Raw genomic sequence first — 18,939 nt, 5'->3', positions numbered from 1 at the left:
TTATACTTAAGACTATCAATGAAACATTAAAAAATATGATTCACCTTTTAAAATCAATTCTTTTTCATCATTAATCCTTGATCAATATTGCAAATTTGTTCTCTTCTTTGAAGTGTTAAGGTCATCTATTTTATGGTCAGTGTGCATGAGATTAAACACAAAATTATCTGAGGTTGGTGAGCTTTATTAAACATACCTTCTAGACAAAAATTAAAGAGAAGAAGACTCTAAGAGAGAGTCGGGGAGGGTTGCATGGGAGGTGCTGGAGAAAAGGAAGGGGAGGGGAAACGATGCAATTTTGTTATAATTTCAAAATTAAGGCAATCATTATTTTTAAATAAAACACATTCTCTACCTGACCAGCAGTGTCCAAGATGTCTAAGTAAGCAGGCTCGTTGTCAATCCTCACCTGGGTTTTATAAGCATCTTCTGGAAAACATAGGAAAAAGTTTTTGTTTATGTTTGTCCCACAGAAAAGCTGTGGTTAAATTTGAAATTTTGTAAAAAGACATTCCATCCAAGTTACTAGCTGGTATGCTGTTTAAATAAAACATGAAGAGAGCAACGTATATAACATGGGTGATAGTGAAACCTGCAAATGTCTTAGAATACAACACAAGGAATGCCAGGAGAGGTGTCACACAGCTCTCATCCCAGCACTGTGAAGACAGAGGCAGGTGGGTCTCTGTGAGTTTGAGGCCTGTCTGGTCTAGGTAGGTAGTTTCAGGCCAGCCAGGGCTAGTGAGATAGTTCAGTGGTTAAGAGTCTTTGTTCTTCCAGTGCCCTGTGATGGCCCATAGCCATCTGTAACTCCAGTTCCAGGGCTCTGATGCCCTCTTCTGACTTCTATAGGCACCAGGAACACACATAATATGCCTACATTCATGCAAGCAAATCATTCTGCACATACAAATAAAATAAATATATCTAAACAAACAGACAAAAAGCAAAAGTGCACATAGAACAGCATCATGGATTTGGCCATGTTCCTTCATATGTTACCGTAGACACAGGCCACACATTCATTAGAGACGCCTCTAAATTTCTGATAGTCATAGCTGAGAAGATAGTTTTGGTATTTCCTGAGAGAAGGAAGGCAGAAAGGCATCACATTTCAATACAGGAAATACTGAGTATGTGTGTCCATTGACCATTAAGTAAGGACAACTAATACGTGTTTGCCAGGATCTGGAGCTCTGGACAGGCCTCTGAATCTCTTCCTTCCTTTACATCATGTATTTTCTTATGGTGCTTAACCATCACACATATTGCAGCCTAGTTAAGCGTAGCATTGCTTTAGTGCCCTCTGGCAGCTGCTCAACTCAACACATGGGTTCCCAAAGTTCATATTTTGCCTTGTTCACTGTGTATATTGTAAAGAAAGGGCCAAGAGATCTATTGTCAAAAGCTTTTCTTAGAGTGTCACTTAGGAGACATAGATAATTACCATGCTGTTGTTTTTGAACCACACTTGGACAAATGAGTTATTTTACAATATCTTTATTCATAAAATAGAAATGATCAACTACAGGAGATGCTTTTGCCAATGTGCATGCTGGGAACCTCCCATAAATTATAAGCGTGTTTGATCTGGGAGATAGGAAGACACACGTGTGCACACAGAAACACACGTGTGATGTGCACTGACATAAAAGCACACAGACAGAACCTGACACACGCTCAATATACTAGGAATCATAAGAATTTTCCAGCTTTTCAAAATCACTCTCTTTTCAGCCACTGATGTCTCTCTCATAAGGAGAGCATCTGTGGAATTACAGGCTATTTTCACATCTGGAGGGTGCATAGGGTTTATTCTTCCGTTTCCTGATAGAGAAATAGTTAACTCGGAGGAAGGTTCTATGAGGTGAGGATCACAGGTGAGCCTCCAATCTCATGTTTGTTTATTTAAGTGCAAAGGCCAGGGAACAGCCACCTGAGGTTGAGTAACCCAGGCTGGGGCGCTCTGTGGGAGGAGCCAGCACCTGGGACACACATCAAACAGAAGCCTCTTTTGAGATCAGAAAACCTCTTCAGGAAGAAGAGGTGGGAACAAGCTGGAAACTAAAATCGTGCCACAGAGCCAAGACTTTTTTTTCTCTGTTTTTTTAAGACATGTCCATACATGTATACATTCTAATAGAAGTGGGAAATCTGGGTCACGTTCCTGGCCTGAATAAAAGCTAATCCTTTTCATTTCCCCTCTATAAACAATCCTGCTTTCAGTTCCCATTTATCCACTCCCATTGAGGCTGCCCATGCAGAAACATACTGTCAGAAACACTCTGTTGAATGCATATAAACACTCCCAAACTCCCACCATCTGCCTACGGTGCCTATCCTGAAGTGAGCTCATTTATCTTCCCACGCAAAAGGCTAAACGTACACAGAGCTTCTTCAGGCAGAAAGGATCACAGCTGCATGCTACATTCTTTGAAAAAACAAAAAGAAAAAGAAAAAAAAAGACTGCATTCATGGAGACACCAACCACCTTAAAAGTCATCTTAAAATGTGGATATTTAACATAAGACCACAGTATCTCCTCTGTGCTCTGCTTCTACCACAGAATCTTATAAACTAAAACAATAAAGGCCGATATTAAAGCTTTTAATCTATCACAATATATGTATGCCGTGTTGGTCAGCCACTTACCTTGTTTATAAGATATAAATAAATAAATGACAAGCTCTTACAAGGCTCAACATAGTGGCATATGTCATAATGCATTGGAAACAAAGAAGCACAATTTAGTCAAGACACATCATACTGTAAATTTTTAGCCAAACTATAAGAAATGTAAATCACATCTACTATTTATGATTGTACATATATAAATGCATATTTACTGAGCAGAAGATCATACAGGATTTAACAAGATATGTTTCCAATAATCCTCAAGTATACTGTTTTGATCAATTTAAAAAGCATAAAGTATTCTGGAAAATATTCCCAGAAAATGCATATTTTTTTAAGTAACTTAGAATATTTTAATTGTAAATATTGAGGTGATTTAGATCTATACAATATGGAACTGAAAAAACACAAGGAAATGTTACTGATTTTTTTTTCTTTTGATATAGGGTTTCTCTTTAACCTTGACTGTCCCGGACTTACTCTGTAGACCAGGCTAGCCTCAAACACAGAGATCCACCTGCCTCTGCCTCCCTGAGTGCTAGGATTACAGGTGTGTGCCATTGCAGCTAGCTGTGCTATTGAATATTTATTACATGGTTTGAAAATATTATAATACTTGACTGTTTCTTACATGATTTACTGCTCAAACCAAATTATATAGTTGATATTATTTCACTGAACCTTTAATCTGTAACTTTGAGCCACTGTATGTCTTCAAAGTAGCAACTGTTGACTCAATATTTTTAAAAGGCAATAAATAATATGAAGACTTAACTAAGGTATATCAAGGTCTTTCTTGGAGGTCATCCTCCATAAATCTTGTCTGTTGTTCATATGAGGGCATGTGTGAGCATAAGCATGTGATGTGCGCACCCACATATACACGCAAAGCAGAAATACTTGGAAATGGACAATATTGACTCTTCTGATTAAACCCAGCAGATTCAAAATGGATAGGATTCCGGTGCACATCTGAGTATCTAGTGTTAGTATTTAGGCACCTGCATCTGGGTTGCCTAGCAACCTATGATGTCATCATGTGTTGCTGGCCAGATAGCCACACCTGGCAGGCATGGTTACATTGTTCTTTAAAAGGATCACCCCACCTACTTTGTCTCTCTCTTGCTCTCTCTTGGCCTCTCTTACCTTCTTGTCATCTCCCCTTTCTCTGTCAGGAAACCCCTCTCTATTCCCCCCTATCATGTCTTGCTCTCTCCTCTCTCTCTCTCTTCATCTCCATCTAATAATCCCCTTTCATATAAAATCTGCTGTGTGCCTCATCATTATTTAATTTGTCCCAACATCCATTGTGCAATCTCTGATGGGCACAATTTTTACTGTGTTGAAATGTAAGTCATACGTTGTGCCTAGTCACGTGGAGTTTAAAATTTGAGGGAAATGAATTAAAGTAAGCAGGCAGTTATACTACTCCTTGCTAAGCGTTCTGTGAAAAGTTTACTTAGGAATAAATTCATTTAGACAGAAAGCAAAAGCACTGGAGGGATCCACTGTGGAACCTGGCTTGGTCCTCAAAGGATTCACATAGGAAAGAGAAAGGCTGAAGCTTCAGGAGGAGACAGGGAAAATTATTTAAACTCTGATGTAACCCCTCTCCTGAAAAATAAATATTCAGTGAAATATCCAGAATATTTAAGGTTATTGGCTGTAAAAAGGGTTTTGAAACAAGCTTAGTTTCATTTGCAGAATGAATAGTGATGAGAAAGGACACCCCTCTCCACCAATAACAAGAACCAAAAAAATATGGACACAGGGGTCTTTTCTGAGACTCATACTCCAACCAAGGACCATGCATGGAAATAAGCTAAAACCCCTGCACAGATGTAGCCCATGGCAGCTCAGTCGCCAAGTGGGTTCCCTAGTAATGGGAACAGGGACTGACTCTGACATAAACTCAGTGGCTGGCTCTTTGATCACTTCATCCTGATGCAGGACCAGCCTTACCAGGCCACGGAGTAAGATAATGCAGCCAATCCTGATGAGACCTGACAGGCTAGGGTCAAAGGGAAGGGGAAGAGGACTTTCCCTATCAGTGGACCGGGGAGGAGCATGGAAGGAGAAGGAAGAGAGGGTGGGATTGGAAAAGGATGAGAGAGGGGGCTACAGCTGGGATACAAAATGAATAAACTGTAATTAATATAAAAAAAATAATAATTAAAAAAAAGGCTGAGGCAACCCTGTCACAAAGGTCTGGGCCTTGAGCTCTCACAGCAACTCTGAAAAAGTTTGGGTTGTTTACCCACGTTGTAGCACTAAGAATGGAAACATGTTTATTTAGATCTGTGAGAATTGTATTTGAGGTGCACACCAGCTGAAACGTTGTCCCTAAACATAGAGAAGGGTTCTTGTAAGAGAAGTTAAAGACACCAAGATTCACCTGCTGATAGCATGAATATGCCCTGATGATGCCAGTGTAGTAGACTGCCACACACCCAGAGGGACTGCCAACATTCTTCCTTCTGTAGATGGAAGATTTGATGTCGTTCCCCTGTTCCTGCTCTGTATTGACACTAACATCAGGCTCAATGTGCTAGCATCATCCCCTGAGGCTGAAGGACTCTGCCTGGGAATGTGCAGAAGTCTACTAGTGGAGAATATTCCGAACCAAGACTTCTCCCACCAAAGGCAAAATGAGACTGTTAATCTTTACAAAAACTGATTTTCAGATGTTTTATCAGACAGAATGGGCTTAAATACAGACTATTTCTTCATAGAAATGATCTTTCTAACATATGCAACTTAATTTCCAATAAAATTGCAGGTGAGGTAAAATATTGGTAAATTATTAACCATAAACATCTTATCCTAAGATTAATCTTGCACAAGATCAGCTGTCAAAAGAGAATGTAGAATGCAATCTAGAGGGAAATGATCAAGGGGGATGAGAGAAGTGGATGGGAAAACACCAGAAGTTAATGCAAAAGGCCTTGGATGCAGAAGCAGTGGCCTAGTCAGTGAAAAAAAAGGTAGAAAGAGCACATGGACACCAAGAGCTGAGAGGATTCATGTTGAGAGCAGCATCCTGAAGGGCTTTGTTCAAGGGAAAAAGGAGGAAGGGAGTGGGTCACTCGAATCCTTTTAGTTTTCTTCTCAATCAAAGAAGTGAAGTGATTTTGTGTCCCAATGCCTACCAGAATAATAGCAACAGAACACTATAAATATACACCAAAATTAAATTTAACATAGAGGATCACGGCTTCAGCAACTCCATACTTGCCTTCTGTAAAGTTTGGCAACTTTAAATTATTAGTTCTTCAAAGAGGTACAGAAATGAAATTTCTACAGATGGAAGAATAATTTTTTTATTGATTTTGTAGTTGCTTCTTGAATAATAAGCTAAAGCAGTGTTTAAAAACATTTCCAGAAAGACAAATTTTTCTGAAGATCTTGTTGAGATGCAAATCTTGGTTTAGTAGGGCAGAATCAGTAGTCTGCATTTTAATAAGCCACCAGTCTATGCAAAGTGGTCCAGAAGCATTCTCTAATAGACACTGAGATATTCAAGATCTGCAAACAAGCCAAAAGCACAGTGGAACAAGTGGTGCAGGTATATGCTGGAATTAAAGAACTAAAAATTTGGGCTTCCAATTTGTATCCCCTTGATCTCCTTCATCTGTCTTATTGTTCTAGCAAGGACTTCCAGAACTATGTTGAAGAGATATGGAGAGAGTGGGCAGCCTTGTCTTGTCCCTGATTTCAGTGGGATTGCTTCAAGTTTCTCTCCGTTCAGTTTGATGTTGGCTATAGGCTTCCTGTATATCGCCTTTACTATGTTTAGATATGTGCCTTGTATCCCTGATCACTCCAATACTTTAAACATGAATGGATGTTGGATTTTGTCAAATGCTTTTTCAGCATCTAGGGAGATTATCATGTGGAAGAAGTCAATTTATCACTATTTGCAGATGATTTGATAGTATACATGAGTGACTCCAAAAATTCTACCAGGGAACTCCTACAGCTGATAAACACCTTCAGCAAAGTGGCCGGATACAAAATTAACTCAAAAAAATCAGTAGCCCTCCTGTATACAAAAGACAAAAGGGCTGATAAAGAAATTAGGGAAACAACACCCTTCACAATAGCCACTAATAACATAAAGTACTTTGGTGTAACCCTAACCAAGCAAGTCAAAGACTTGTATGAAAAAAAATTCAAGTCTCTGAAGAAAGAATTAGAAGATATCAGAAGATGGAAAGATCTCCCATGCTCATGGCTTAGCAGGATTAACATAGTAAAAATGGCCATCTTACCAAAAGAAATCTACAGGTTCAATGCAATTCCAATCAAATTACCAACACAATTCTTTACAGACCTGGAAAGAAAAATTCTCAACTTCATATGGAATAACAAGAAACCCAGAATTGCTAAAACAATCCTCTACAATAAAAGATCTTCTGGAGGTATCTCCATCCCTGATCTTAAGTTGTACTATAGAGCAACAGTTTTAAAAAGTGCATGGTACTGGCATAGAAACAGAATGGTGGATCAATGGAACCGAACAGAAGACCCAGAAATAAACCCACACACTTATGGACACTTGATCTTTGACAAAGATGCCAAAACCATTCAATGGAAAAAAGATAGCATCTTCAACAAATGGTGCTGGTCTAACTGGATGTCTATATGTACAAAAATGCAAATAGATCCATACTTATCACCCTGCACAAAAATGAAGTCCAAGTGGATCAAAGACCTCAACATAAAACCAGACACATTAAATCGGTAGAAGAAAAAGTGGGGAATACCCTTGAACTCATTGGCACTGGAGACAACTTCCTGAACAGAACACCAACAGCACAGGCTCCAAGAACAAAAATCAATAAATAGGACCTCATGAAACTGAAAAGCTTCTGTAAAGCAAAGGACACCATCATCAAAACAAAACGACTGCCTACAGATTGGGAAAGAATCTTCACCAACCCTCTATCTGACAGAGGGCTAATATCCAGTATATATAAAAACTAAAGAAGCTGAAAAGCAGCAAACCAAGTAATCCAATTAAAAAATGGGGAACAGAGATAAACAGAGAATTCTCTGTAGAGGAATATCAAATGGCAGAGAAACTCTTAAAGAAATGCTCAACATAATTAGCCATTAGGGAAATGCAAATCAAAACAACCCTGAGATTTCACCTTACACCCATCAGAATGGCCAAGATGAAAAACTCAAGTGACAACACATATTGGAGAGGTTGTGGAGAAAGGGGAACCCTCCTCCACTGCTGGTGGAAATGTAAACTTGTACAACCACTCTGGAAAGCAATCTGGCGCTTTCTGAGACAACTAGGAATAGCGCTTCCTCAAGATCCAGCCATACCACTCCTAGGTATATATCTAAAAGAGGCTCAAGTACACAATCAGGACATTTGTTCAACCATGTTTGTAGCAGCCTTATTTGTAATAGCCAGAAGCTGGAAACAGCCCAGATGCCCCTCAACTAAAGAATGGATGTAGAAATTGTAGTACATCTACACAATGGAGTCTTACTCTACAACGAAAAATAAGGAAATCATGAAATTTGCAGGTAAATGGTGGGACCTGGAAAGGATCATCCTGAGTGAGCTGTCCAGAAGCAGAAAGACACACACGGTATATACTCACTCATATAGACATATAACATAGGATAAACCTACTAAAATCTGTACATCTAAAGAAACTAATCAAGAGGGAGGACTTTGACTAAAATGCTCAATCCCCATCGTGAAAGGCAAAGAGGATGGACATCAGAAGAAGAAGAAAACAGGAAACAACCTAGGAACCTGCCACAGAGGGCCTCTGAAAGGCTCTGTCCTGCAGACTATTAAAGCAGACGCTGAGACTTATGGTTAACTGTTGGGTAGAGTGCATGGAATCTTATGTAAGAAGTGGGAAATAGTAAGATCTGGAGGGGACAGGAACCCCACAAGGAGAGCAACAAAACCAGAAAATTTGAACACAGGGGTCTTCCTAGAGACTCATACTCCAACCAAGTACCAGGCATAGAGATAACCTAGAACCCCTGCACAGATGTAGTTCATGGCAGTTTAGTGTCTAAGTGGGTCACATAGTAATGGGAAGAGGGACTGCCTCTGACATAATCTGATTGGCCTGCTCTTTGATCACCTCCCCCTGAGAGGGGAGCAGCCTTACCAGGCCACAGAAGATGACAACACAGCCACTCCTGATGGGATCTGATAGACTAAGATCAGAAGGAAGGAGAGGAGGACCTCCCCTATCAGTAGACTTGGGGAGGGGCATGGGTGAAGAAGGGGGAGGGAGTGTGGGACCCGGAGGGGAGGAGGGAGGGGCTTATGGGGGGATACAAAATGAATAAAGTGTAATTAAAAACAAAAAAAAATAATAATAATTTGGGCTTGAATGCAAAGCCAGCTAAGAGGGTAGAGAGAATAAGAATCTAGAAAAAAAAACAAGTGTGCTTCCCCTTCACTAGTAAGCAGGGATTCAGATCCCATCATGCTTTTCAAACAACACAAAAACCATCTTAAAAAGGGGTCAAGGAAGTAATGTATAGGTCTTTCTGTTCATGAGAAAGGTATTTTATTGTTGCTTCTTATTGGAAGCTAAACTCAGTGCCTAGTATCTTCTAAGCAAATTGCTATTGAGATACATCAACAGACTCGTATTAAGACAGGAGAGTATTAGGATGTGCATATTTAATTTGATCTCAGATTAGGCAGAACTCAGACTTGCAGTAACTCTGTTTCAAGTGAAATTATAGGGATGAGCCAACACTTCTGGTGCTAAATGTTCTTACAGAAACAAAAGATTGTTATGGAGGGTTTGTTAGTTGTTTTTGTGTCATTGTGGATAATTGATGATATAAACAGCTTAAAATGATGCAGGATTTATTTTGACTATGGTGTCTGAGGTTTCAATGGATGGACACAAGGCATTACACATTTGGACATAATCTCGTGTTACTGAAAGTGTGGGTTGGAGAAGCTGCTTCAACTCGTGGCAGAATGGAGGCAGACACTGAGGCAACAACTAATGGGGACCAAGTATAAGCTTCAAAGTCATAGCTACTCCCCACTTTGTGAAGTTTTCAGAACTTCCTGGATTAGCACCACTAACTGGGAATCAAACATTCAATACATGAGCCAGTGGATAGCACTTCAGATTCTTACCACAAAAAGGAATTTTCAGAGATCTTTTCCCAATCTGTAGACTGCCATTTCAATCCATTGGCAGTTTCAAGAAGTCCCATTTATTAATTATTGATCTTAGGGCCTGAGTTGCTGGTGTTCTTTTCAGGAAATTGTCTCCTGTGTCAATGAGTTCAAGGCTGGTTCACACTTCCCTTCTGGTAGATTTAGCATTTCTGGTTTTACAAAAAACAAACAGACAAAAAACCCAAAACAAAATAATGTAATTTAAAAATGGAGCACAGAGCTAAACAGAGAATTCTCAATAGAGGAATCTCAAATATCCTAGAAGCACTTACAGAAATGTTCAATGACACAGGGGTCTTTCCAGGGACTCATACTCCAACCAAGGACCATTTATGGAGAAAACTTAGAACCCCTGCACAGATGCAGCCCATGGCAGTTTAGTGTCCAAGTGGGTTACATAGTAATGGGAAGAGGGACTGCCTCTGACATAATCTGATTGACCTGCTCTTTGATCACTTTCCCCTGAGGGGGGAGCAGCCTTACCAGGCCACAGGAGATGACAATGTAGCCACTCTTGATGAGATCTGATAGACTAAGATCAGAAGGAAGGAGAGGGGGACCTCCTCTATCAGTGGACTTGGGGAGGGGCATGCATGAAGAAGAGGGAGGGAAGGTGGGATTAGGAGGGGAGGAGAGAGGGGTTTATGGGGGGGATACAAGTGGATAAAGTATAATTAATAAAAGTTACAAAATGTTCAATGTCCTTAGTCATCAGAGAAATGCAATCAAAACAACTCTGAGATTCCATCTAACACCTGTCAAAATGTCTAAGATCAAAAACCCAAGTGACAGCATATGCTGGCAAGGATATGGAGAAAGGGAACTCTCTTCCATTGCTGGGCAGAGTGCAAACTTGTACAACCATTTTGGAAATCAATCTGGCACTTTCTCAGAAAATTGGGAATAGCTCTACCTCAAGAACCAGCTATACCACTCCTGGGGACATACTCAAAAGATGCTCCACCATACAACAAAAACATTTGCTCAACTATGTTCGTACAGCTTTATTCGTAATAGCCAGAATCTGGAAACAACCTAGATGTCCCTCAGCTGAAGAATCGATAAAAAACTGTGATACGTTTACACATGGAACACCACTCAACCATTAAAAACAAGGAAATCATGAAATTTGCAGGCAAATAGATGGAAGTAGAAAAGTTCATCCTGAATGAGGTAAGACACATCCAGAAAGATATATTTAGTATATACTCACATATAAGCAGATTTTAGCTGTATAGTAGAGGATAAACATACTATAATGCACAAACCCCCAAGAAGGTAAGTAACAAGGAGGGCCCAAGGAAAGATACTTAAATCTCACTCAGATGGGGAAATAGAATAGACAGAGGTAGTGGTTGAAGAGAGGAAACGAAGGAGAGGAGGCACAGAGATTAATAAGGGTGGAGATCAGAGCTGGGGAGAGCATGGGCAAGAGGACAGAAGGCCTGCAGAGAAAAGAGAAACTCATGACAAGCTGGAGACCTAAGTCAGGGTAGGCTTCTGGGAAGATATGAAGGGGATTCAAGCAGAGACTTCTAGTAGTAGAGACCATAGAGACTGAAGAGCATATCTTCTAACTAGATAAGACTCCCGATGGAAGGAGAACACCCACCCACCCACAGAAACTTTGATCCAAAACTTACCCTGCCTACAAGACCCAAAGGGACAAAGATAGAAGAGACATAGCAAAGATTGAGGGAATGTCCAAACAATGCCTGACCCAACCCAAGACCCACCCCATGGAAGAGAGCCAACCCTTGACACTATTAACAATACTCTGCTATGCTTGCAGACAGGAGTCTATCAGAGTTGTCCTCTGAGAAGCTCCACCCAGCAAGGATTCGAAACAGATGCTGAGACTTACAGCCAAACATTGAGCAAAGCAGAGAAAGTCTAGTGAAAAAGTACAGGAAAGGATGAAAGGACCTAGAGGTGACAAGAGCTCCACAAGAAGACCAACAGAGCCAACTAACCAGGACCCAGAAAAATGCCTATGGAATCTGAAGTATCAACCAAGGACCATGCATGAACTGAGGTCCTCTACATATATGTAGCCAATGGACAGCTCAGGCTTCATGTGTGTCCACTAGTAAGGGGAGTGGAGGCTGTCTCTGATATGAACTTTGTGGCCTGCTTTTTGATCACTTCCCTTTGATGGGACTTCCTTACCAGGACACATGGAAAGAGGATGAACTCAGTCCTCCTTTGCCTAGATGAGCTGGGTGGGTGGGTGGGTAGGGGGCTCCCCTTTTCTGAGATATAGGGGAAGGAGGATAGGAGGGAGGGGGCTACTACCAGACGTAAAGTAAACAAATCAATTAATTAATTAAAAAAAGAACAGGATTTGCAAATTTGCAGAGACAACTCTATCATTATGAATCTGGGTCTTTTGGCCAAGCTCTATAGATGAAAAGGCTTTTTATAGCTGAGGAAGATAAATGTATCCTTTTCATGACCCATTTTTAACTATAAAGAAAAGATAATATACAATTTCCTATGAAGGAAATTTTGCTATTTGCTAAGATCAGAACATTATGCACTTTTAACTTCTTTCCCTTAAATCTAACACATTCTTAAGTTATTATTTTCATAGGCACTAAATGATAGAAAAATGATATCCTTTGTTACTTTGATCAATTTATACTAATTTGATATTCAAAAATTTTGCATATACTTTTTGAAATGATAAGACTCATGATGATAAAAGTTGTTTTGACTGTACTATATGAAGGTTCTTTTACCTTAAATTCATCTCACAGTCATATCCATCCACACATACACATAACTACCAGTGAGAAAATCAGAGGACATGGATTTTAGAGAAGGAGAGAACTAATTTGTTACTTATTAGTGTTCATGACTCACACAACTAGCAGCTAAAAAAAAAGTGTTTCTAAGATCATATGGGCTGAAGAGTATGTTCATGTTGGAAATCTGGGTCAATTTGTCTAAATTTATAAACTGAGTTCATAACCAGTTGCAACTCCAGCAATCATGAAATGATCTGAACCAGAAACAGAATGGGAACCAGTACCAGCAGCACAGCAGTATTAGGGAACTTACTGTTTTATTAAGTCATTTTAGTTTTATTTCTGTCACTCTTCAGAGAAGTGACACAAGAGTAAAAAGAATGATGTGGAACTCTGACAATTGCTAGAAATACTGCATTTCTTGGACTTTTTTTTTTCTTTTTTAGTAGGAGAATAACATGTAGAACCAGAAAATAGATCTATCATTTGTAAAGAGAATGAAATCCCAAGATATGCAGTTAGACTTGAGATCTCCTTTAATGGAGTAAAAAACTCTTTTGTATGATTAATGACGTTTTATGGTTCCAAGAAATGCATGATGACATTTGAATCACAATCGTGCAAGGAAACGGACATCAGATCGGGGTTTGACTTGTAATCCCAGTTGACAAATGGAGAAATACAGCATGACAGCAAAGATGATTGATAGGGTCAGTAAGTGTTTGAACGGCTTCCTCCACCATGATAAATCACAGATTGCTGTCTGAGTGGTAGAAATCTTCTAGATTATTCTTCCATTTGCCATACTGTGTTTATCGTTTTATTAATGACTTTAAGCAAGATTTAAAATAATGCATACACATATGGGAAGATGCCTAAGACTTGAGGATGATAATGATGGTTTATGTGTTGTAACTGAAATCTAAAAAGATTCCTAAAAATATTGACAATGGATAGTTTGTAGCAGAACACTCAGTGGAGACCAATACAACTTTCTAAGTTTGTTTTCTCTTTAATGCCTAAGGACATAGAAAGTCGTTTGAATTGAGATAGCAGTTTTGATAAAAACATAAGGGGATAGGAGTTCCAACTTGAGTCAGTGAAGGACAGCTTTTACAAAGCCTTGGTGTTTGGATTAGAAAGTTACAAAGACCTCTCTCTATTTACAGAGCATTAGAGGCCACGCCTTTTCTTCTCAGCCCATAGATCACATGATCTGCTTGCTGGAGAGGAATAAACTCTCAGTACAATAGTGAAGGACTCAAGGGCCTGTGTTGAGTGTGGATTTGAGGGAAAGATTAAAAGAGGTCAGGGTCATGCAATGGGTATTTAATGTCTTCAGGGTTGTTTTTTGTTTGGGATGGGTTGGGTTGGGGTTTTGGTTTTATTGTTTTTTGTTTTTGTTTTTTTGTTTGTTCGTTATTTGTTTTGAAACAAGGTTTCTCTGTGTAGTCTTGGCTGTCCTGGAATCACTTTGTAGACCAGGCTGGACTTGAACTCACAGATATCTGACTGCCTCTGCTTCCCAGAGTGCTGGGATTACAGGTGTGAGTCACCACACCTGGCTTTTTGTCAGATTCTTAAGTCTTCTGTAGAAATAGAAATTAAGGTCCCTGATCTCAACCTCAAGGCACTAAAGGAGAAGGAAAAAAACAAATTATCCAATCTTGGATAAAACTTCTAGAAATATATTTTACGTCAAAAAGAACAAAAGCCATATTGGCAAGGCACAATGAATGGGTAGAATCAATTTTCTGCATGAATAATGAGAAGGAGAAAGGGTGGAAACAGGAGGAGATGAGAGGGCTACAGCCAGGATACAAAGTGAATAAATTGTAATGAATAATAAAAGTAAAGAAAAAAATTTGAAAAATTATCCAACTATAAATTCAAGGAATTATAGCAATAGAGATGAGAAACACGGGAAAGATAATAAATAAATTAACTGTAGTGATTAAAATGTACTTGTTTCATAGGAGCACATGAAATTTGATCAGAAAACTTGCAAGTTTAATTTTACCTGTTTTCGACCTTATTTTTCTTATTGCCTCTTCACGCAATACCTTCTAACTATATTTCCAAAAATCTTTTATTATATTAGTTAACATAACCTTGAGTAATTTTTAGAAATTCTGGTTTGGGTATAGCACAATTAGTAAGATAAAATAATTTACTTCTTTGTTAGTGAATATGTCTGCACATTATATAAGACAAATTTAGAATTTTAAGAAATGGAAATAATCCCAAAGCTGTCCTCTGTTGAAAGATAGTTTACATTCCACTTCCTGGATAGAACACCAACAGCACAGGCTCTAAGATCAACAATCAATAAATGGGACCCCATGAAACTGAAAAGTGTCTGTAAAGCAAAGGATACTGTCCTCAGAACAAAATGACTGCCTACAGATTGGGAAAGAATCTTCACCAACCCTTTATCTGACAGAGGACTAATATCCAGTATATATAAACAACTAAAGAAGTTAAACAGCAAAAAATCAAGTAATCCAATTAAAAATGGAGTACAGAGCTAAACAGAGAATTCTCAATAGAGCAATATCGAATGGCAGAGAAACACTTAAAGAAATGTTCAACGTCCTTAGTCATAAGGGAAATGCAAATCAAAACAACCCTAAGATTTCACCTTATGGGGGCTGGAGAGATGACTTAAAGGTTAAGAACACTGACTGTTCTTCCAAAGGTTCTAAGTTCAATTCCCAGCAACCACATGGTGGCTTATAACCATCTGCAGTGAGGTATGGTCCCTTTCTGGTGTGCAGGCAGAGCATTGTATAAATAATAAATAAATCTTAAAAAAAAAAAGATTTCACTTTATACCCATCAGAATGGCTAAGATCAAAAACTCAAGTGACAACACATGCTGGAGAGGCTGTGGAGAAAGGGAACCCTCCTCCAATGCTGGTGGAAATGTAAACTTGTACAACCACTCTGGAAAGCAATCTGGTGCTTCCTCAGACAACTAGGAATAGTGCTTCCTCAAGACCCAGCTATACCACTCCTAGGCATATACCCAAAAGAGGCTCAAGTACACAATAAGGACATTTGCTCAACCATGTTTGTAGCAGCCTTATTTGTAATAGCCAGAAGCTAGAAACAGCCCAGATTCCCCTCAGTGGAGGAATGGATACAGAAATTGTGGTACATTTACACAATGGAATATTACTCAGCAATAAAAAACAAGGAAATCATGAAATTTGCAGGAAATGGTGGGATCTGGAAAAAAATCACCCTGAGTGAGCTATCCCAGAAGCAGAAAGATGCACATGGTATATACTCACTCATATAGACATATAATATAGGATAAACCTACTGAAATCTGTACACCTAAAGAAACTTATCAAGAGGAAGGACTCTTGCTAAAAAGCTCAATCCCTATCCTGAAAGGCAAAGAGGATGGACATCAGAAGAAGGAGAAAAGAGGGAACAAGTTAGGAACCTGCCACAGAGGGCCTCTGAAAGGCTCTGCCCTGCAGACTATCAAAGCAGATGCTGAGACTTATGGGCAACCTTTGGGCAAAGTGCAGGGAATCTTAGGAAAGAAGTGGGAAACAGTAAGATCTGGAGAGGACAGGAACTCCACAAGGAGAGCAGCAGAACCAAAAAATCTGAGCACAGGGGTCTTTCCTGAGACTGATACTCCAACCAAGGACCATGCATGGAGATAACTTAAGACCCCTGCACAGATGTAGCCCAAGGCAGTTCAGTATCCAAGTGGGTTCCATTGTAATAAGAACAGGGACTATCTCTGATATGAACTGATTGGCCTGCTCTTTAATTACCTCCCCCTGAGGGGGAAGCAGCATTATCAGGCCACAGAAGAAGACAATGCAGCCACTCCTGATGAGACCTAATTGACTAGGATCAGAAGGAAGGAAAAGAAGACCTCCCCTATCAGTGGGCTTGGGGAGGTGCATGCATACAGAGGGTGGACAAAGGGAGGGATTTGGAAGGGAGGAGGGAGGGAATCACAGGGGGGATACAAGGTGAATAAAGTGTAATTAATAAAGAATTTTTAAAAAAGAAAAAAAATCTAGCTATTAGTGTTTAATACATGGTCCTCATAGCTGGATCCTTAAATGTTAGATAAAGAGCAGATAAACACAGTTTTCTACCGAGGCAACACCTGCATGGGTCAACCCACTACAACAATGAGGAGTGAGTATCTGGACCATTTCATTTTCTCAGAGTAGTAATTATGATTTATTTTGACATCTGTGGTACACAGAATAACGTGTACACAACCACTCACAAACAGAAACACACACACACACACACACACACAGGACAGTGCCTTAATTCTTAGGACCTACAAGTTCATTACATCATGTTACAAGAGAAACTGGCGTGGCAAGTCAATTGAAGATGAAAATAGAGACTATCCTGGGTTGCAAAGTGTGCCCATTCAATCACCAGGGACTTCCAAAAACAAATGGAAGTTGGAAGAGGAAAATGCTGAAGTTATGTTAATAAGTAAACAAGTCTAGAGACATGTTAAATGGGTGATTGTATAGGAGGAGGTTAAAGCAAGAAATTCAAGTAGCCTCCCAAAGCAAGAGAAATGATGATGAAAAATCTCTTCAAGTCATTGTAAAAATGAACACAGGGCTTCTGGTTCCTTGATCTTTGCTCAATGAAACCGATGTTGTGCTCAGCACTTCACAAAGATGTACAAGTAAATGTATTTCTCTTTATATTTGAGATTATAATATAATTACAAGATTTCCCCCTTCCCTTTGTTTTCTCATCATGCTCTAATATAGCCCTCCTTGATCTTTTTCAAACTCATGACCTCATTTTTAAATTGTTCTTGCGTGTGTATGTGTATGTGCATACACATATATTCTTAAATATCTAGTTGGTCGGTATACTGTTACTTACATGTGTGTTTTCAGGGTTGACCACTTGGTCTTAGATAAGCAGTGGGTGTGCTCTTCCCCAGAGAAGACTATTTCTCCCACTACCAACCTTCCTTAGCTGCATGTAGTTCTTGTATGGTTGAGGTTTCATGGCCTTTCCTCCATGCACTTTGGCATGTCTATTGTGATTCTTGTTTCACTCATGTTTAGGCAATCATGTTTGTGAAACTATGTATGTAGATTCTAACACTGTTAGGATACACAGTATCACAGTAAGTTCTCTGGTACTGTGATGCCTACAATTATTCTGCTCCCACTTCTACAATGCTCCCTGAGCCTTAGGTGCAGGAGTTATTTTGCAGATGTATCCAGTAGGACTGGGCTCCAGAACTTTGCATTTTGATTGGGTGTGGTTTTTTGTGGTGTCTGTTCGTGGCAAAGAGATGTTTCTTTTGAAGAGGTAGTAAAGATCTATGCTTATATGGACAAATGTTTACATTGTTGTTAGGATGTTTGTTTACTCAAATAGTACTGATAGGTTCTCCTCCAAAATCCATGACTTCATAAATTGAGTAATTGGTAAGTTTCCTCTGTTGAGCAGGTCTTTAGTGCTATATAGAGGTGTTGGCTAGAAATGACTTGTATTTTGTTTCTGGATGTAGTTTTGAGTCACTCTTCTGCATTATACTTTCAGTTTCTACCAGAGCATCTATCTTACATCATGGCAACTTATTTCTTCATAAGCAATAAGAAAAGCTGTGATTCTTTTGTGTCTGGGTTATGTGTCTTCGTTTTGATAGCTCTGTTGATAACATCAATTCCAATCACATCTAAGGCAGTCTCCCATTTGGATAAAAACATCAACCACACAATCAACCAATTAGTGACCCCAACTCCTCCTGCAAGATCCTTTGTTGTTTTACCATGAAACATGTACAATTAAACATCACCTGTGAAATAGTATGTTGGACAGAAATTTCAGGTCATGACAATATTTAAAAGAAAGTGATCCATAATCTCTCATTTCCTCATCATCTTAGAATTCTTCCTATCAGAAGAAAGGCAGGATTTTATTTATAATAGCAACAAAACAAAGCTCATCCTCTTGCTTCTTTTCCCTTTGCCATTAATGATATATTACTTTTTATGACAATTTCCTAGATATGATTCAAGAGAAAATTAAAAGAGATAAAGAATTCATTTTTTATGTCTTGAATGTAAACATAATGCCTAAACTTGCTGGATATGCTTTTTGTCTGTCTGATGATGACCTCAAACAGAAAAGTAGAATAGAAATCATAAGAATAATTAAACCAGAAGCCTCTCTTGGTTATTACATAATTTATACATTCCATAATTTCTAGATGATTTCATGTCTCCAAACATCATGAAATATGAGAATTTTCCATTCCTAATTCAGCCATATTTTGAGGAACACTGTCGTGTGTGTGTGTGTGTGTGTGTGTGTGTGTGTGTGTGTGTGTGTGTG

The 18,939-nt window shown here is 39.1% G+C and overlaps 1 protein-coding gene across 1 annotated transcript in view; it reads right to left on the bottom strand.

Annotated features, from left to right (window-relative positions):
- The window catches only part of Rit2 (Ras like without CAAX 2), a 341,614-nt gene that overhangs the window by 228,570 nt on the left and 94,105 nt on the right, over nucleotides 1–18,939 (bottom strand). Inside the window, exon 3 of the mRNA XM_055625523.1 lies at nucleotides 356–429. Within this exon, the coding sequence (XP_055481498.1) occupies nucleotides 356–429 (74 nt within the window). The remainder of the gene's footprint in view (nucleotides 1–355; nucleotides 430–18,939) is intronic.

This window comes from Psammomys obesus, unplaced genomic scaffold (genome assembly GCF_907164565.1).
Source record: "Psammomys obesus unplaced genomic scaffold, mPsaObe1.curated_primary_1811, whole genome shotgun sequence".
NCBI lineage: Eukaryota > Metazoa > Chordata > Mammalia > Rodentia > Muridae > Psammomys > Psammomys obesus.
This window is presented reverse-complemented; position numbering and strand designations above follow the sequence as displayed.